Consider the following 21,352-nt stretch of genomic DNA (forward strand, 5'->3'; position numbering starts at 1 on the left):
GTAATTTAGATGGGCGTGAAAGATGAATCGCTGCTCACACGATGCGATTTACCTCACGAAGAAGGGGCTTTGAAGTCGATTTCTCCTCTCCCACGAAATAGAAATCCACTCCTATCTATGTTAAATTTTTTATAATTATGAAAGTAAAATAATCGATTTTACTGAGAATATATAGCATATTATAGTTTATGAATGACAAAAAGAATAAATAAAAAGATAGTTTTAATTATAGTGACAAACGATGATATCATAAATAGCTACTATAGTAGTCGTTAACAACAATAATACGATAGATTGACTATACTGATATCGATCAGAACATCGATGATAAAAAGAAATAGTCAACAAAACAATGAGACATTTGTATCATCGTCGAAGGATGAAGAAGAAGGGGTGAGACATCTACGTCGGTACCACACCGCTTTACCGCCTCTTTCTCTTTCGGTATCGAGATAGATGTCTTATCATTTTATTTTTATTTATTATCAATATTTGGATTGATATTGACGAGATTGACCATCGCATTGTTGTTATTAATTACCACTACAACAACCACATACGATGTCATTATTTGTTAGTATGACTGAAATTATCTTTTTATCAATATTTTTTTGTCATTCATGTATATGTATTGTCTCTTTCGTTTATAAAATCGATTACGATAAATAAGATTAAATAATTTATTTTTATAATTATAATAATTATAAAAATATATTTTTTAATCTAAAAATTAATTAAAGGTCTAACTACATATGGTGACATATATAATTGGACTTATAAAATGTGTTCAAAGTCGGCAGCAATTTGACAAGATATAACCACATTTGAGTGGCAGCCTCAATAAACTTCGTTACGTTGATAAAATAATAATGTTTATTAGTTTATTGTACAAAGAATTATGATGTCAGTTGTAATCGTTGAAAGAATAATTTCGTTCACTAATTCTTACGGCACAGCATCGGACCGCCCCTCCATTTGCTATTCCCTTTTGTTGGCACATCTGTCTGCCCTAATCGTGCTATGTTATTACTCACCAAGGAGGGATGAGAACACCACTCTCTCTTCACGCCCATTTGTCGCGCTCTCGCCCACGGCCATGAGGAGCGACCGCATCGCCGGCCTCGTTAAATGTTCCCCCGCGCCCCGCCGTACCATATCGTTGTGAGCCGTCACCAGCGCCACCTTCTATTCCCCCTCCTCTCCCCCCGCCGCTGCCCCTTCTCGGGCGCCTCCGGCTCCGGCCCCGACCCTACCGACCTGTGGATCGCCAAACTCGTCTCCACCGTTTTCCACCTCTCCCCTTCCCCTGCCATTGCCGCCGACCGGATCGCCCCCATCCGCCACCTCCTCTCCCCTTCAGTCGCCCTTGCTGCCCTCCGCCGCCACGCTGACCCCCTGTCCGCCCTTGCATTCTTCGAGCTTAGCTGCTCCGCTTTTGGGATCACCCACTCTGCTGCCGCTTTTAGATTCGTGATCCGCTCTCTGTGCCAATCGGGTTTCCATGATGACGCACTGAAGGTGTTTGATCAAATGGCTAACGAGGGGCATGGTATAGAGGAGTCTTTCCTCGAGTTCTTGGCCGTTTCTTGTATTGAGTCCGGTAAATTGGACCTAGCGGTGGGATTGCTTGGTAGAGCTTCTGAATTCAGCTGCCGGTATCAATCTTACACTTTAAATAAGCTACTGAGTCTTTTAGTTGGAAGAAACCTAGTGAACGATGCTGTCCTTTTTCTAAGGCAGCATTTACATTCAGAGTTTTTGACTCCTGATACTTGTAGCTTCAACATAGTCATAAAGGGACTTTGTAGATTGGGTGACATAGATGCAGCATTCAATTTTTCTGATCAAATGAGGAGCTTTGGGTGCTCGCCTGATATGGTGACACACAACACTCTTATTGATGGGCTTTGTCGAGCCAAGCAGCTTGATAGAGCACAGGAGCTTTTACAGAGAATTCAGTTAGATGGTTCGAGCTTGCCAAATGTGGTGACATACACATCTGTCATCTCTGGTTATTGCAAAATGGGCAAGATGGAAGAGGCATTGGGGGTCTTCAGTGAGATGACTGGTGCTGGGATAAGACCCAGCAGGGTAACATACAATGTTCTTATCGATGGATATGGTAAGGTAGGTGACATGCTGTCAGCTGTTTCAGTGTATGAGAGAATGTTGGCTTCTGGCTGTCCTCCTGATGTCGTTACTTTTACTTCATTGATTGATGGGTATTGCCGAAGTGGATGGCTGGATGATGCAATGAAGCTCTGGAACGAGATGAGTCAGAGAGAATTAAAGCCCAATGCATACACCTATGCTGTTGCTATAAATTCATTTTGCAGGATGAATAGGTTAAATGAGGCAAGGAAACTTCTGAAGGAACTGAAAGGGAGGAGAGATGTTATGCCACATGCCTTCATTTACAATCCTGTTATTGATGGGCTGTGTAAGTGTGGTCGTGTGGATGAGGCTAATGTGGTTGTCTTAGAAATGGAGGAAAGGAGGTGTAAACCTGACAAGTTTACTTACACTATACTTATAATTGGGCACTGCATGAAGGGGAGGATGGCGGAAGCCATAGCCCTTTTCCAGAAGATGGTCTCTTCTGGCTGTACTCCAGATAGCATAACAGTTAATTCTTTAGTATCATTTCTTCTGAAGGCTGGGATGCCCAATGAGATCAACAAGATAATGCTTACTGCATCTGAAAGGTACATAGGATTGGACAAACCATGTCAAGAGATTCCTTCATCGCTTGGAAAAAGCATGGGTATTTCAGTGGCTATGTAAGCAAAGTGTGTTTCCAAGCTGAACTGCTGAAAGATAATAATTACAGGAGTTTGGGAGGTTTTCGTATCCCACATTTAACCAAGCCATCCAACTAGGCTGAAAATGCATGGTAGTCATGGAAACATTGCTATCGTCACAAGACTTCATTTTGGGCCTGTCTCTATGCAATATCAAGAACTGAACATTTTGGTAAAGGAAAAATAAGTGGATTGAGACATTCTGCTTTGTTTTTAAGTGGATTGAGGCATTCTGCTTTGTTTTCTTTCTCTCTTTAAAAGCATTCTGTCAGCACACGGCATCATGTTGTCTGTCACCCGTTCACATAATTGAGTTTCCATGCGAAAAAATTGACAGTTAATGTGGAGACAAAAGATCTGTCTAGAGCAGAGAAATGTGAATCATTGTCAACCCAGCATGTTTAAGATCTTATAGAGTTAACTGCCATTATGTCTTGAATAAGATGATGATACATTGGATGAAAAATGTTTCACTAAGGTTGGTTTTTGGAAATTTTGGTGCTGAATTTTTCATTCAACAAATGTACTTCTCTTGCTAACTATTAGCAAATTTATGATGTCAGTCATGGCAAAAGTATTTAGCAATTGCTAGTCAAGGCCTTATGTGAGTCTGTTGTTAACTTATCCTGTGACTGTCTTTTTATGTTCAGTTAAATTCTACTACTTATTTCATGGTACAGAAAATAGATTGATCATGCATATCGTTAACATAAATTCCTAGTGATATCTTCAAACAACTTAAATCGACTAGTGATCAGTAGGGGCATAAATATGCAGTAAAATTTTTCATACAATGTGCAGTATGTATCAGATGATATAAAATATAAAATACGACGACAACAAAAAGCTGTAATGTCCAAACTCATATAACATTGACTAGAACTCAAAAAAGAAACAGGTAAGTACCTGTGGATGACTTGGATCAATAGGAAAAGTATACTGATAATGACTAGCCTGAAAATAAACATTTAATGCACATGATGGTAGTTGCAATATTTTTTCCAGTGAAATTCGATGAGTAGTAAGCGCTAAACAAATTCTGCAGGTTCCTTATAAGTTTTTGTGCTCCTTTCGAGAAATATCTCCTCTTTTGTTACCTTGACATGAGAAAATAAATTCATTCAATATCGTTCCGCTGATTTAATATATTTTATCTCATTATATGTAAATATTGGCCATGAGAGAGAATACCCAACAGTCAAACTAGCCAAAGAAGGAAATAGCTATAAATTGATACACTTATCTACTAGCATCTTATTTGTTGACCTCTTTGATTGTTCTCTGTATTGTTTGCAGAACTTTTCTGTACAAAAAGCCTGTGACCACAAACAAAGCTTCGAATTTGGAGTAAGATTTACAGGGAGCTTTTGTTAAGGAACTGAGGAATTCACATTGGAATTACAGAAAGTTTTTGGGATTTGTTTTACCTCAATGGAGCTACTAATATCTCTTTTTTCTCCTTATTTTATGGTTTTCTGAGGAAGCCAATTCTGACTCTATATTGAGAAACTTCCAAGACAATATCTGGTACTAGGTTGAGGAACTTTTGAAAAGATTCTTAGTCATTAACTCCCTGTCTAGCATCATGGCTTGTGGACTTGGGTCTGTAAACCTTTTGTAACAACAATAATCTTTGCTCCCAGACTCTGATGCTAAATTTGTTGCCCGAAGTTTTGTTTTGATCCGTATGTGTACATCAGAAATTTTTTTTCCTTTAAGAGTCTGAATCAATCAAAGGAATCTTGCCTGTTCCTGATGCTCTTTTGTTGTATGTGAAATGCTTTAGTATGCTTTTAGGGAGAATTAAGGTCAATGTCTGCTTTGCATAGTGATGTTTGATGCAATGTTTCTTGAAAAGTTCTCCAGTTGATAACTTACAAATGTTCTTGTGCTGCCACTGTATTGCTATTGCTCGAAAAGTTGGTGAGTAAAATCCATGCAGAATTACCAAATCATGACTTCATACCACACTTTTGGAGGTGTTGAGCTTGGTCTCATATGAACAGCTGATAACATTCCTAACACTAATGTTTTTCTCATATCTCTGCAGGTTTTACAAATTTTTGAAATGCTGGATGTTTACCTGAAGACTGCATACATGAAGTTGCAATAATTTTGGTGTTTAGCACTAAATGAGAAATGCAGTGTTTTGGTTGCAGTCGACAATGAACAATGCATATTAAAGAGGTTTGAGTAAAGGTAAGTATAGTCTCGGTCTGTTTTTTTCAGTTGAATACTGGAATGTAGCATGTAATTCTCTTAAAGTTAATTTCTGAGAAACCTCTCACTGAAGAAATTTTTTTTGGCAAATCTGAGAGCCTTCTTGGAAGATTTATTTCTTTCACTTCTCATCCATAAGAAAACTCAAAAGACTGGCAATAACTACTCTCTAATAATTTAAGATCAACGAAGCCAGAAGGTTCTTTGGTTTCTAATAATCAAAGACTGACAATAGCTACTACAAGAGAGAGAGCGAGAGAGAGAGAGATGTTACTCAACTACATTTGCAACAATTCAAGCACCAACACCTGATGCCTCGCCCAGATCATGTGTTACTGTAAACGCCTTTCAATGAACAAGTTGGATCAGTGGTACCCTGAGGCTCCTTCCAAATGAAACAACTCCCAAGAAAAATGTTCCCAATGCAGTGAAAAGATCTTCAAAGAAGAGAATATTTCATGGTGAAATAGGATCATCCATACATAGCATCATTCTTTGGGACAACCTTGAAATAAGCTTACACAGATAGAAAGTGCAGCAATCCACATGGGAAGTTTGACATTTTGATGTTTGTTACTGACCTTCTGCTTTGGTCGAGCTTCAAAAATTTCAAGTTCTAAGCTGACAAGTTCTATGTGACATCTTAAAACCGATATAGAGCACTCGTTTGATTGCTGCAAGCCGTGTCATGTGCACCAGCACTTAATACCAAATCAATGCCTTATTCTATAGGTAACAGTTACTAAAACAAAAAAACCCAAGTGGGAAAAAAGTTGTTGCAAGCGACGTTCTTTACCATGTTCTCCGAGGATTCCTTTACCATATAACAGACGAAGATTTCATTGCGCTCATCATTTTCTCCATTCACCAACATTGTAGTTGGTGTTATCGTTTCCAAGGTATTACTAATATGCTTACCTTTCAAAAGGTACTTAGAAATAACCTGTAACCCATTCTTCTCTATACTTCCCTGGAGGTTCACACTTTATCTGCCTTGCTCTAGACAGACATTCCAATTCAGTGATCTGAAAGCTACATTTGACATAAGACCATGCTGGCACCACTCTGAACAACCATAAAAAACAAATCTCCATTTCAAGAAAGAAACCTGATATCCTACTCAACCATACACATGCACTCTGGAGATCGTGGATGTCTATAGATGCTCCGAGCAATTGGTCTTTCATGAATTTGCTTGGTCTGTTTGATAGTTTTCCTAACTCTATCCTCGAATTCCTTCCATTCTATTGTGGAGTTCTTCAAAAAAATACTGGCTAGCCTTCGTTTATTGGGTCGTATTGTCGGAAGATTACCTCCTCCGTAATACATACGGTAACCTGAAACAAGAGCAGACAACTGGCTCCCCGAGTCTGTCATGGCAAACGCGTCTGCAGCAGCACATACAATAAAATCCAGGGCCGCTAGCTGCGAAAAGAAATTACACAGTTCCAAGTTCAAGTTCTTTTGCTTCAATGAGTAGGTCAAGTTTTCATAAATATGTGAAAAATCAAACTAAGGATCTTCTTTCTCACTTTGCTCTGATTAATGGTGCAAATATTGATGGTACTCAAGGCAAATTTATTAAAAAAGAAAAAAGAAAAAAAAAAGAGAAAAGGCAAGTGGTTTTGATTAACTTATCTAGTCCAACTTTCCCAATTAGTGCCCACTTCAATCCAACCTGCCTCATAAAACTAAATTGCTAGCCTACCTCCTAAAACCTAGCCTATATGTGAATGCAAACAGAAACAAAGATAAGAACAGAAGTTGTCAGCAAAGAAGATGAAAATCCACTCTTATCTGAAAGAGAGTTCAATTCTCTAATGGGAAATGCATAGAAAAAATGAAGATCGCTTCCCATCTGCAGCCACATGTGGCCTCCTGACAAAGGAAAGAAGAAAAATCTTCTCTTTGCCTCCTTTTTATTACAGAAATTGTCAATCTAGCATTCACCTCAAGTACACAACTTCCACAGGGATCAAGAGGAAGCGAGAAGAGCTCACTAGACTCTTGTTCACTGCCAATCATAACTTCACATGACCAAAAGGATAATAAACAGAGAATGTCCATGGTCTGGTGGTGTATGTATCAGTTACAAACATTTTGATGCTTGAAGAGGGGATTGTGGCGGGTGCAAAAATGATGCAGCAAATCCAAGCAGGAATGGGATTGTTCGTCTTCAAACAGAAAGTTTATCACTACAGTAAATTCTAGCGAGAGAGATGGAAAAAGAGAAATAAAAAGAAGTGAGAATACAGAAAATTGGAGAATAAAAATATCGGGCCAATTACCAAAGGGGATATAACATGCATAATCTCACAAAATTTTCAGTAGCTTTTGCAAGGAATGTTTTTCTTTTATAAACTACAGTCAAACTTAAATTAAAAGTTTGAACAGATAAGAATAGTTTACAAAGTTGAAACCATAACAAGATTGGCCCATGATGATAGAATCAAATATGGATTGGATTGGATCGAACTGACATGATCCAAATCAATAAAGAAAATAATTTTTGATAGAAATATTATGACATGATCTTATATGGACTAGAAGGGAAACCAGGATAATGATTCTAAATGAATGCCATAAATCAATAGTAAGAACCTCAAACTACATTTTGCAGTCTGGGATTAACTATTTTGTAATTGCCTTTTCTATATCCCTTTTCTCATCTTTAGTATATGCATTATCTATTCTGTCTATTTTATAGTCTGAAATGAGAAAGCCACAGGATCTAGGTCGACGATGTTAGGAGCTAGCCTTCTGCCTTATGAACTAAAGAAATCTTGTTTGCAATCTGTACACAATTGTCTCGTACTAGTTATCTAGCCCATTCTGTCTGGGATTAACTATTTTGTAATTGCCTTTTCTATATCCCTTTTCTCATCTTTAGTATATGCATTATCTATTCTGTCTATTTTATAGTCTGAAATGAGAAAGCCACAGGATCTAGGTCGACGATGTTAGGAGCTAGCCTTCTGCCTTATGAACTAAAGAAATCTTGTTTGCAATCTGTACACAATTGTCTCGTACTAGTTATCTAGCCCATGCTAGCACTCCTATCTAATCCCTATCTGCTGCTGCCTAGGTTGTGTCAGAGTGAATGATCGACTCAACTGAGGCCTGGCACCACCGCCACTACTGTTCCGATCATACTGGGAGTTTCTAGGCCGATGTCACAAGGGCCAGAAGTTTGGGGCTATCATCGACATTATCCCCATTATCCATATACTAATCATATGTGACTGACATAGATGTCTGCCTATCCATGTCTGCTTACTATACATTTTGCTGCAGTCTTAGGGCTTTCCAACATCCAACTTTGTCCTGAAATCCTATTTGACATCTTGCAGTACCTTTGTGCATTTGACCATGTTAGAAAATCCATCAACCAAATGTTGCTTCAGATAGGTTTTTTCCACCCTGACCAATATAATCATAGTGGATTCATTGCCAAAGATAGTAGTTATCCAAACAACGGGCATGTTGCTATATTGGATCCGTACCCTTGATGCCTTGGTGCCATTTTTCTAGAGAAGTTGCCAATCTTTGTCAAAGCCTCTAAGGCATAATAGTGAAATTTACATCTGGTACTGTAAATTGAAGTTGGATCCAGATGGACTGAGCATAGATTATATATAAATCTAGGTAAGTTTCGCAAAGATCTAGATTGAATCTATGCTGATCTAGGCTAAATCTGCAAACAATCGAGTCCAAGCAAATAAAGTCAGATCCTTCAAAACCTAGGCTCAATATAGGCAAACGAAGATTGAATCCGAATGGATCTAGGCTATTATGGTGTTGTAGGTTAGACCTAAGCAAATGAAGGGCAAATCTGCACAGATCAAACCCAGATTCACATAGATTGACCTAGATCCGCAAGGATCTTGGCTAGATCAGAAGGGAGTTTGATCCAATATGAGCCTCTTGGCGCTGAATGATTTTGATCTACACTATACTGGTGTACATAGGTGAGGTGAAAAACTATGATCAAGAAAAATTAACCTAAGCACAAAATTACACTATATTTGATCTACACTATATTTGTACTATCCTAAGCACAAAACTTTAATCAAGAAAAATTAACCAAAATGAGCTAATTTAAGTTTCGAATTTACCTTCACTTGGAGATAAATATCCCTCTTTTCTTGAATTTGGTCCTTAATTTACTAGGATTTGAGAGAGTTTGGGACTTTGGGAGGTGAATTTTAAAGAGATTGAGAGCAAATGGAAGAGAATGAGTGAGAAAGGTTGAAAGTTGAAACCATTTTAAATATGAGTGGTGGTTTGGAAACCAAGCGGTATGCTCATCCTCTATTTGGTGTGTACCTGTCATACTTTGATCATACTTAGATCAGAGTATAACATAAAATGATGAGTGTCAAGGTTGGTGCATCCCATTCAACACTGGATTGAGTGAAATTGCCAGATTTGCATGCTGGTCCCTTTTCAGACTGGGATATACCAGGGTACACCGAGCAATACTTCCAGCATTCCAAAGAATGCTAGAAGTTTCTCTTCCCCAGTCAATATGCTGTCCCTTGTACTGCATGATATTTGAAACACTACTAGAAGTTCCCACTATAGGGCAAAAAGTTAAAAATAGGCCTTTGCACAAGCATGCTTGTGCACAACACAGTAATACGAATGCTGGTACATTTAATTTTCTCATCCTCTTTTGTTGATTTTGTCCATAATGACTAGGTATCTTAATAAGAAAATGAGAATTCGACCTTCTATCTTTCATCCTTTGCATCAATCATAGGTCAAGTCAATCATAAATAAAGTTCTCCTCATATGACATCAATTGTTAAATTATAGCCATAACTTCCAAATCTATTTTTCTAGATCACTCATGAATTTTGTTATCCTGATTGAAATTAATATTTTAGTCAATTAACTTATTGAATTTTGTGTTTGATTAATAAAAAATTAAAAACACTAACAGAATTTGAATTCTGCAGTTGATTAGCAAAAAATATTAAAAATGCCAAACAGAATTTGAATTCTGCATTCGATTAATATAAGATATTAAAAACAACAAACAGAATTTTAGATAATATTACCTGTGAAGAGAAGTTGCGAAATGGTTCAATTTCAGATGAAGATAGAAGGCTTTCCTTAGTTGCCAAATTAGGATACAAGCTATTTATAGTAGCCATTCGTAATTTTCCTCCATAAATTTGGGCACCTGCAACATATATGCTAGTTTTTCGCTTAAAACCCAGAGAAGCAAGCATAAGGACTGCTTCTTCAGGGGTAAGAGGACATTTGCCTTCAGATCGCAGAAATGCAGCAGAAGGTACCCTGAAATATATGTGAATTTATTTAAGGTTTTGCATGTGAACATAAAAGATCTAAAAGCCCTTACATAAATAATGAAAAATAGTAGCATTACATAGTGACATGTCAAATATTTTGAAAGAAAAATATTTATGAAAATAGTGATATATCAAATGAGATGATACTAAAAGAAATATCTTTCTTCTGCAATTTATATATCTGTTACATACTTTGTAGTGTTCTTGAGAAGTGTCAATGCAGGAAAATGGACAGCTCGATATGCTTCTAGCTCATCTTCTTCATCCTTGCCACCACCAAAGTGACACATGGAGTATGCTGCCATGTCAATTTCAAACCTGAGATGCACTGCTAAATACCTTGATGGGACAATTTTATTCCCTTTCATAGTAAGCTTTTCTGCAAAAGAACCTAATAGATTATGTTCCAAGGGTCCTGAATGTGATACATGATGACGCATTCTCTGTATAAGCAAAGCACCAGTCTCTTGTATCTTTTCAACAAACCGAAGTGCATGAAAGTTGCATCTGCACCGAAGCCTCTAAATATTCCTTTTGTTAGGAAAAGAAGAATTAAATTAAGGTCTAAAAGACAAGCTAATTGTAAAGATCAACAGATTTCCTCCACTGAATCATGCAGCAGGCAGTATATATGTCAGTGCATCCAGTTCACTAGTCGTCATTCCAACTTCAATTTTATTAGCAAGATTAAAAGGTTACTTTTATGCTTTGGTGCCTCCAATAATAAAAAAAATGAAAATAGAAACTTCCCCTTGTCTAGAACAGCTACACAACAGAGTGAAGTTGAAATTTTAATTAGCCTGTCTATGTCATGACACTCATTCTTAACATCCAAAGACAATAAACTATCTTTATCTAAATAAATTTTGACTAGCCTGTCTATCTTTGTCTAAATAAATCAACTAGTCAAAATTTTAGGGTCATCAACTTTTAGGGCAGTTTAAATTTTAAAATTGAAGGGAGGAAGAAAAGAGAGATATTTCTCAAATTGTTGGTGACTATTACATTTTTGTCAGCAAGTTCATCATCTCTAAAATTATTGACTGATGCATCTTGCAAGCTCAAGACAATATTTCTAATGATATATCCATTGGCCAAATAAATCATCTCACCAGAATTCATGATATGTACCTCTGGAGTTCTGTGCATGAAGAACAAATCTTTAATGGAGAACTGATATGATTAAGCAATTAAGAAACAGTAACCGTCTAGATAAACCTGTATTAATAATTTAATATATGAGTCGAGCAACAGGATAATAAATGTTGCTTCAGTTTTCCCAGCATTTCTGAGAACAAAATTTGGGTTTCCTCCATTCTCGCACTGGTTTGCCATCAACAAAGATTGTTTTCGGGGAATCGTATACCACTCTTCCTGGAATATTACTGTACCATGGTCCAATACCAACTTATAATTTTTTTAATTATTGTTTCCCATTAATACAGGGCCATATAAGTCAGTGTACCACTTGGTATACTGGTATCTTACTAGTCCAATCAGTTATTAAAACTGGTATTAGACCAATATTTAAATTGTTGATTGCTCTTTCAGAAAATAGATTAACCAATGGATATCTTACTAGATATGGACCATACTCATAATCCTGGTCCAGTGATCCAGTTGAAAATTTGATTGGATATGATTATGATTGACCCAATCCTACAAACTTTATTATACATGTTATATATTAATTTGTTTCCATATATAAAAATGGTCATTGTTTACCCACCAGTAGATTGTAATTTAACAGCGATCGAACAATGACAATCACAAAACATTAAAAAGATGCTATCAAGAGGAGCCCTTAAGTCCATGAGTTGACCTTTTTCATAAAATTCAATTACCGAAGCAGTATGACATTAGAAAACAAAAGACTATGCTAACACTATTGTATCAGCACAGTCCACTGGCCCATTTTGATCACAGCATTGTATATATCAAGCAGTACATCCAGTATGGACTAGAACAATCTAAATTGACCTTTTAAATTTAAATATTATACCTTGGAACAAAGAACATGGCGAACATCTACCTTTAGAAACTTACAAGTAACATTTGTTAAATGATTACAGTGTTTCAAGACTGAAGCCCAAGTAAAATGAAGGTAAAGAGTCATTCCTCGGGAAAATGGAAACAGAATAGTTGCATTTCCACAGTAGAATATTTCTATATGGCATTTTAACTTAAAAACATTCTATACTATAATGAATGTGTAAATTTTGCAGATATTTACCTGTAACTCAAATGGTACAGGGTCAAATGCCAAGCGATTTCCATAACCAACAAAATGGACCACCCTATTTTTTAGTAGGATCGGAAGAATCTGTTTCAGGTAAAAACTTGGTTTTGCCTCTTTCATTATTTCAGCATCAGTCACCTACCAAAAATCCAGTTTTTATATCAGACAACAAAAATGAAAAAAAAATAGATTAAGCTTAAAATAATTCTCAATAGTATCATTAATTGGCTGTTGAGAAAATGGCACTTACAATGCTACCAATAGCTTCCAAGTCTAGTGACTGCAGTTCAGAAGGCAATGCCTTCAGTATAGGAATATCATCTTTCAAGTAATTGATAAAATGCTCCTCCTGGTATATATCGCCGAATTGGCTAAGATATAGAACTCAATAACGTCATTTTCTATACCTAGAATAAAACATTAATGGAAAACTCATACGCAAGAGATATACTAACCTTTGAGACTACTTTAGACAGGAATGCATTAAATTTTCCATAAAATAAAAAATAACTTGGTTTTTAGGTTTGAACAACTACGACTAAAATTTTTGTATTACAAATTCATTCACAACTCATTTCATGCTGATCATTTCAATGGTTAACAAACAAAATTTCAACTGCTGTTTTTTTCAAGATTAGGTTTTGTATATTAACAAAATGATAACTTTCCTTATTGACACTATAGCTAAAATTAGTACTGCTAAAAGCATCTTGCTATCCATGCAACAATTGTGTTATTCAAATTAGACCCCGTAATTAAAAGAACCCAGCAGCAAAGTCCACTATTGTTAATTTAGTCATCTTATGCTGCATGTAGCTAATGTGCTTTCTTGTGATTTATTTAATATTGACTTTATTAAAATAATTATGGCTATTCATTTTACTTAAGTGCTTGATTAGACAAACACAAGTCTTCAATAGAGGTTAATGTTTCTGACAATGTTAACAGAATATGTAACTCATAATAGTTCTAAAGGAAATTAGTGCTTTCTAAATCTCAATGATAAGCAACACAAAACCAGTTCCACAATAAAACAAAAATACAATTTACATGGATATTAACCTATTCATATAAGAATATAATTATAAATAAAGGAGTTTAAATTTCCAAATTCTTTCTCTATGTAACAAATTTTGGTTATGTTACAGCTGGGCGCTACAATATCTTCTAAGTTCTACAATACATTCATCATTTATTTTTGAAAAACCAAATATGCGTAAAGAGAAGATTGACAAGAGATATAGTGAAAGGATATAAGCTCAATAATTTGATTTTAAGAAAGAGTACCTTTTATCTCTCCATACACTACTGTACAAAAACCGTGGAAGCACGAGAGTTGAATTTAGTAATCGAGCAATAGCAACTGCATTGCAGATCTGTTAAACATAGACAATTTTAAGTTCACAATGGGTATAAATTGGATAAATCCAAAGCAGTTTTGAAAGAACTATAGAGTTGATATAAATGGCAGTGTGGCACACCAGTTAAAAAATGTAAGGCAAGTTAAGCACTATACCAAAAGTTGCCACATTAATGAAAGGTAGCAAACAAAGATAACAAAACAAAAGTTTATATGATACTTTCATAAATCAAAAGTGCATCAAATATACATATTCTGTGGATAATTCTTTCTCAAGAGGTCTGTGTGATCAAAACAGAGACCTTTGGGGTCTTCAAGAGGTACAGAAAAACCATCCCAAATCCCTCCTGAATTAGTGATGAACTTAAATTTGGGTTAAATTGGACATGTTTTACATTTTAATAATATTCTCTTTTCTTTAGAATAATTTTAGTAATTTAAAAGGGGTTTTTGAAGACATCACAAGTCAACACATGGGAACATCTTCTACGTTTCTACCCTGTCTAGATTGCTTAAGAAGGAAAAGGAAGCCAAATGATACAAGGGAAGAATTTGAAATTTGAGTTTGGTTGAGGATTCAACGGTTTAATCAAGGATTTCATCCCTAAGAAAGTTCATGCTTGATTAATATATTTCCACAAAAAAGGAAGTCTAAGTCCATCAAATATCATATAAAAAGCAAAGATTGGCTTGCAAAGATACATTTGGAAGCGTATAATGCATAAAGAAAAAGAAACTTGGTTAATAGGCCTTGCTTCAAGGAATGTAATTCTCGGCTATAATTTTTTGTAATTATCATTTTCATTAGTCTTGCAGTTTTTCCTTTTATTGTTACGAAAATGATGCTGAACTTCTTGCCATCATAATATGTATACTAACCACACTTTAAGTAATGGATGATTGAAAATGCACCAACATTTTTTTCATCTAAATTAAGGTACACAAACAAGAGATATGAAGTGATCATTGATGGGGATAGTAACGCTGAACTAGACTCTCAACCAAGCAAGGTGCACAAGTACATAAAATCACTATTTCTGTTAACCAACGCTGCCTAATGCCATCAAATTTACTACTTATGAGTATGTTTGGTATGAAGCCTGCTTATAGAGACAAACCCACGTCTTTTTAGGATCACCATAAATTTATAATGTAGATATGACCCACTTTCATGGGTCCAACATCTATATGTTGAAATCATGTGTTTTAATTTCGATCACACCAATCAGTGCAAATTAATATTCGTTTCACCTGGTTCAATTTGAGATGCTACTGTATGGTACAAATCGGTATGTTATTAGATTCAAGCCTAAATAATGTGGAGCAGGCAATTTTGCTCGATCCAATTTGAGATGTTGCATACTGCCTGGTCAGCTCTTCATATCATACTTATTTAAGTAGTAAGCTAAATGGAATTGAGCTAGTACCGAGATCTCGTTTATTTACTTTTTAAATCCCAATTCTTGATATTTTTATCAGTTATTCTCCTCTCTTTCTTTCCTTCGTCTAGGTGTGAACCAGTCATGTTGCCTTTTCCTTGCATTGTTATCAGCTCCTCATGTCACCGATGCCTCGTCGCCACCTCTTCAAGTCGCCTCTGCATCTTCCTCCTCCGCCTCCTCCCCTCTCCTCTCTTTTTCTCCATAGGCTGGGTGGTGCCAAACAGTACCAATTTGTATTGACATTTAGCACACCAATCAACATCAATATTTTACCAATTTGGCCACCAACCAATACTGATACTGGAATGAGATTTAATCCTTAGATCAAAGTTCAATACAAGGTAAAGAAAATTATGCTGAACTCCGTCAGAACCAGTTGAGGTCAATAAGGGCAAAGAAAAACCACAAATCGAGAAATCAGTGCATGTAAAAATATAACTTCTATCAAATTTAAAAGACCTGAGAACATAATTTATGCTCTAGTGGTTAAGGAAATCAAATTGCTCAATAACAGTGCATATATTATTTTTCATTATTTAAATGCATGATACTAGGTGGTATAGGTTGAGATATCATCCAAGAGATTGTTACCATACTAGCTTGATAAGTTAGCTTGATAAATCCTGGTACAAGACCAGGATTTAAATCCTTGCTTGACACTATCTTCAAATTAAAGTTATACACAGAAGCTAAAAATATACAAGATCTCTTGAATATATAATTGGCATAAATAATCTTTAATACTAATGCTAGTAATAGATTCTTATGCTAAAATTAGTGATATGTGATCCAAAACTCAACTAAAAAAGGCTATTTCACCATTTGGTTACCTAACATGAATAGTTACAACAAACATTTGAGAAACAAAATGGGAACGTTATCTCAAGAGGTAAATTTTGATGGCCTTGAATATCAAACAAAACCATGTCCTTTGATGCTAATATCTCAATACCTTACATCCAAAAGCAACTGTAAACAAACGACAAAAATTTGGATTGCAAATGTCAGTAATAGTGTAATACTAGTGTACTACTAAGTAAATTAAATAATTGCTTACAGCGACCCGTTGCTGGTTTATGCCTCCATTTGCACTGACTATAATGTATCCATTATGTCCATCTACATTATCAAGAAAAGAATGACAATCGAATATCATTATAAGAAACTATATGTGCTTTCCGATCAATTATACAGAGATCAACAATATCAAGTTGAACAACAAAACATATTGAAATAGGAACCAAGCAAAACTTTAGTATTGAACATAATGTTTATCATGGAAAAACTAGTTCAAATAAAGTACATAAAAAAAGAAAAAGAAAGTGACTTACCACAACGTTCCCAGTTACGTTCATCAGCACAACGCTTCCATGTAGTAGGACCAATGGGTTCCTGCCATAAATCTTGAGGCTCTGGTCTGCTATCAGCCTAATCCAGAAATAGTTTGATAACAATACTAGTTCAATTTAAGTCACTAACTGGATTTCTTTGTCTGCATTTTATGGGATGAGGTAGGTGGATTCTTTACCTCAGCCAAGGCATGGGCAGCCAATCCCAGCAGTCTGGAAAACATGACTCCAGTAGACCTTTGACCATTGCCATAAATATTCCATTTCTCCTGAATGGAATAAATATATAGTGAAACAATCCATAATAATTTGAAATGGTTATTCAAAAATTGAATAAAGACAGCGAAACAATGTCCTAAACACATTACGCAGGTTTTGAAGTATACTTATGGGAGTGACTGCAGTATAACTTTTTGCTAATTGATCCATTTTTGCTTTTGGAACAAAATGAACTTGGTCTCTTAAAGTCAATGACCATAATTTTATGATTTGATGTCCATAGTATGATGTAAGGTATACATTTTCGAATAATACCGTCCATACCGGGAGGTACATACCAGTCCATCAGCTAACCAGTATACAGACCGCTCATTACCGAACGGTATATATATATATATATATATATATATATATACCGAACGGTATACTGCTCGGTATATAGTATCGTACCGTACCGAGCAGTGATCGAAACGTCGGTACGGTATGATATTTCAAACCTTGATATGATGTGTTGCCTATTTGTTCTCCTTGGCTTACAACTTGCTATTTTCAAATTTTGATAGCTTGCACAGCTAATGGTACTAATTCATTTGGACGTGCTCATGATATCATGGTCAAATAAAATATTCATGCATAACAACAAAAGCACAAATATAAAAGTTATCAAGATTTTGACTAAATAAAGCACATAATATGTTAAAAATTGCCACCCGATAACTAGGTTCTTCTCTGTCCCAACACAATGCAGTTGTACCTCACCGTCCAGATGAATAGAGTATCAAAGAGAGACGAGTAAGGTTCAGTATTACACAATGTTAAAACATGGATGTGATATTCCAATAGTCTCAAATCAAGAAATAGTTAGATATTACAGACTTACATATTATGATTCAAGTCTAATAATTTGGATTATGCATCATGAACCATTCTCTGGATTTGTAGTAACGTGTTATTGGACTAGCTTGCTACCAGACTTGCTGCATATATTATAATCGTACCAAAGCAACTCTATAGGCTTCTACACAAGTGAAGTTGACGTCTACATGCAGCACATTAAGCAGAGCAAGACTATTAGATACATGGAAGAAATTATCCAGTTCGATCCCACACAAAATGTCATGAAGTTTTACAGGCTATATATGTTTGCCAACAATAATTTGAAAAGCAAAGATAATGGAGTAATAGTTTCATATAGTTTCATGTCAGACAATCCTGAGAAGATAATTGAATCTAGATTATTATCTACTGCCAACATTTTAAACTTGAGCATTTCTAACAACAATGATAAATCCCACTCCATATAAGTTAATAAGTCAACATGGCTACTTAGGATGTTACAATGGAGGACACCAACAAGGTGTAAAATTGGTCAATGGATAATAATTGATAAACCTGTTGTTTTAATTGATTTTAAGCAGAAGCCAAAGAAGATAAAATATGAGTTAAGTAAAACAATAAGGGTAACAAGAGAGAAGATAGAGTATACTGAGAAAAATTAGTGGCCTGCACTGCAGCACAAAATGTTTTTTATTTCATCATTACATAACACATGTGATTTCACCAACACATACGAATTCACTGATGCAGCTGACACCTACCATTTAAATACACTGAGAAGTTAATCAAGTTATTCTACTCAGTCTTTGACAAAACCTTGCATAGATTGTAAAAGAATGTAGCACTATACCAACCTTCTGTTGGAGTTCCAATTTGAGCCATCATTTACGATTGACTCTATCTATCTACTGGACAAGGCTTCCACAATGGAAGTTTTAGGATATCCGAAATGCAGTAAAAAGCAAAAGGATTCTAAAGGAGGAATAATGTGACTGGGACCTAGTATAACCCAGACTTAAAAAGACAAACCTAAACTTGACCCAAACGACACCATAACCTAGAGTTGAGTTTTGAAACCTTGTCCCGAACCCCAGAGAACAAAAGGGTCTTGTTGCACATATGTTCACCTAAAAATTTTCACTGTTTTATGGGTGCTTGAAGCAGTCGTTTAGCTTGATGAGGTGAGACTATTTTGTATGATGAGATGCCAAGAACCAGTTTGAAAGAATTACATTACATTTCATTGCAAATCCTGCACCTTTTGAATATATAAGCATCCATGTTTCTCAATACGATTTATGCATTTGCACATTTACCTATGTGCGACAGTGTCTTTGATCTCCGAGTGATAATAGCAGCAACAGGGAGCCATCTTAACAGGTTGCAGTATTGAGCTTACACGAACATCCTACACCATTGATCCTTATTTCTGATTACGCAAGACTCTTGTACTCCATATGAGGAGATCAAAATTGTTAACTCAGCATTCTCATTTTAATTTACAATCATCATCACATCTCCAACAAATCATCCATTCAGCAGCATTACATATTCAAAATTTTGACAAATTATCTTCTCGTTTGTCAAGTCAACTTCATTAAGGCAAATAGAAACACAAAGCTAATCGGACAAATCAAAACATTGTTGCATCCATAAGATAAATCACAGTGACGGAATGAACACAACTATGAAACTTTTGAATAATGGCCATTGATCACATTGGCAAAACTTTCAGCCAAATAAACATAAGAATGCAGGAAAAAGAAAGGTACCAGAATAGATGGCCGGGACAAGGACACGACCGACACGTTGGAGGATCCCGGATTTCTTCGAAGTAGGCGGATGGGAGTGTCCTGAAGCCGGGAGAACATCCACCAGTTCATAAGAAAAAAGAAAACAACCACCCCGCCCCAGATCACTATCCCCCTCGTCCTCCGCCGATGCCATCCCTTGGAACCAGCAGCAGCACCCACGCCACCGCCGCCGACAACCCTCTTCCTCCTCATCCGCCGGTCGCCACCGCGGGAACCCAAAAGGGAACGCAGCCGAGGCAGGGATGTCCGCCACCAGCCACCGCAGGAGTCCGGGGCGCCGCGGGAGGCGGAGAAGCGGCTGAGGGAGAGGGGCGAGGGTGAGTGGGAGGACCCAAAGCCGAAGGCGGGGCCGGAGGAGGCCGCGCGGCCTCGCGGGGTGGTTGGGAGGGAATCCAGGGAGAGGGAGGGGGAGGGGGAGGGTTGGGCAGCGTCGGTCGACGCCATTGGGATACGGAAAGTGATCGATGGGCGTGGCTGGCTCCGTAATCAATTGGCCTTATACAAGTGGAAGACGCAGGAGGTCGTCAATGATTGCAGAGTGAGGCGACGGGATCCTTTTGTTCCGGTGGGCTCGGGACGAGACGCTGAAAAGAAAAGGGTAGGAAGAAATAGCGGGCACGAGGTGGTCCTCGCACCAAATCTGGTCAATTTTCAAGACGCCATGTGGTGCCCTGACTGGTTTGTCGCAGCCGGCCACCTCTGGCCACCGTTTTATTTTAAGGTTTCTGTAACGCGTTGTGGGGGGCAGCTTTTAGGTCGGAAGTAAATGCGACGGGACGATGGTTGGATCCGCAGCTGTTCTGCGCCCATCCACCATTGAAGGATCGTGCAGTTGGAGATTCACGTTTCAGGTCTTGATGGGGGAGAAGCAAGGACGGAGGGACGGACGGGCGGAGGGGAGAGGCGGGCACCATATCCTTCCATGATTTGGCAGCTTCCTGTGAGCGGGCCGAAAGGCTACATTGCTTCGTGTGCTTAATGTGGCCGACATAATAAGTCATGTCGCCCGGCCCCATAGTTAGGCGGCTCGGTCTGATAGAACCGAGAAGCTATTTGGGTCTTTTCTCAACAACCTAATCGTTTGGAATTATTAGTAGCTGAATTAAAGGCTCTGCCTTGGTATTCAGAGATTCGATATTGACATTTTCCCCTCTATTTGATACAGTGTTCGATCAATATAATTTCTTCTATTTGGCACATATCATGTGTGCTTTGAATTTATAGACTTCTTAATACTAAAATGAATCATCATAAAATAAAAAATATTATTTATATATATATATATATATATATATATCATATGTATCCTTATATTTTAGTAAGGAAGAGCAAATGAGAATAAATAATCTGATCGCTCTTGGGTTTTTCTTTTAAAGATGACACTTTCTAAGGATTTTGAAGAATGTAAGAGAAAAGATATATTTTTTTTAGAATCGAGAGTATATAAGTGGATTTGTGTTTGAGTGAGCATAATAAAGGGTCTTATAATTAATCTTATATGTTAAAAATTTTAATTTTTTAACATGAATAAAAAGTTATCAAATCATAATAATCTTTTATCGACTTTCTAATATTTTTTTACATTTTTTCTTATGTCATAATAAAAAAATAATTAAACAAAGGATAAAGTAAAATCAATAATATTCAGCAACTGTTGTTATCGGGCCTAAAAGACAGTCTAAATATTAAATATTGGCTCCCATTAGATTCATTGAACTAATCATACAACCACTATGTTAATCATAGTGTCGGA

The 21,352-nt window shown here is 36.6% G+C and overlaps 2 protein-coding genes across 5 annotated transcripts; one reads left to right on the forward strand and one right to left on the reverse strand.

The window, feature by feature from the left end:
• The first annotated feature begins 966 nt into the window (after positions 1–966).
• On the forward strand, positions 967–4,557 carry LOC135633507 (pentatricopeptide repeat-containing protein At2g06000-like). The gene is made up of 2 exons (XM_065143039.1): positions 967–3,279; positions 4,098–4,557. The coding sequence occupies exon 1, from the start codon at positions 1,129–1,131 to the stop codon at positions 2,782–2,784; it is 1,656 nt and encodes a 551-aa protein (XP_064999111.1). The 5' UTR covers positions 967–1,128; the 3' UTR covers positions 2,785–3,279; positions 4,098–4,557.
• A 617-nt stretch (positions 4,558–5,174) lies between these two features.
• Positions 5,175–20,552, reverse strand: LOC135633506 (O-fucosyltransferase 2-like). Of its 4 annotated transcripts, none has more exons than XM_065143036.1 (10): positions 19,558–20,551; positions 16,909–16,995; positions 16,712–16,808; positions 16,438–16,499; positions 13,866–13,954; positions 12,829–12,949; positions 12,573–12,716; positions 10,532–10,860; positions 10,085–10,325; positions 5,175–6,446 (listed from the first exon to the last, which is right to left on the reverse strand). In XM_065143036.1, the coding sequence occupies exons 1-10, from the start codon at positions 20,041–20,043 to the stop codon at positions 6,138–6,140; spliced, it is 1,965 nt and encodes a 654-aa protein (XP_064999108.1). In that variant the 5' UTR covers positions 20,044–20,551; the 3' UTR covers positions 5,175–6,137. The 4 variants fall into 4 exon arrangements, with proteins under 4 accessions (XP_064999108.1, XP_064999106.1, XP_064999109.1 ...); XM_065143034.1 differs by having other exon boundaries at positions 16,909–16,998; positions 19,558–20,550; XM_065143037.1 differs by having other exon boundaries at positions 6,088–6,358; positions 16,909–16,998.
• Positions 20,553–21,352: the final 800 nt, after the last annotated feature.

Source organism: Musa acuminata, chromosome BXJ3-3 (assembly GCF_036884655.1).
Source record: "Musa acuminata AAA Group cultivar baxijiao chromosome BXJ3-3, Cavendish_Baxijiao_AAA, whole genome shotgun sequence".
Lineage (NCBI taxonomy): Eukaryota > Viridiplantae > Streptophyta > Magnoliopsida > Zingiberales > Musaceae > Musa > Musa acuminata.

Excerpts from the sequence above, each read along its gene's own strand:
- LOC135633507 (XM_065143039.1), top strand. The coding sequence starts at position 1,129 with ATGTTCCCCCGCGCCCCGCCGTACCATATCGTTGTGAGCCGTCACCAG.
- LOC135633506 (XM_065143034.1), bottom strand. The coding sequence starts at position 20,043 with ATGGCGTCGACCGACGCTGCCCAACCCTCCCCCTCCCCCTCCCTCTCC. Across the intron at positions 12,950-13,865 it reads AGTGTATGGAGAGATAAAAG|CCAATTCGGCGATATATACC; the intron begins GTACTCTTTCTT and ends TCTATATCTTAG. Across the intron at positions 10,861-12,572 it reads CTGTACCATTTGAGTTACAG|AGGCTTCGGTGCAGATGCAA; the intron begins GTAAATATCTGC and ends AGGAATATTTAG.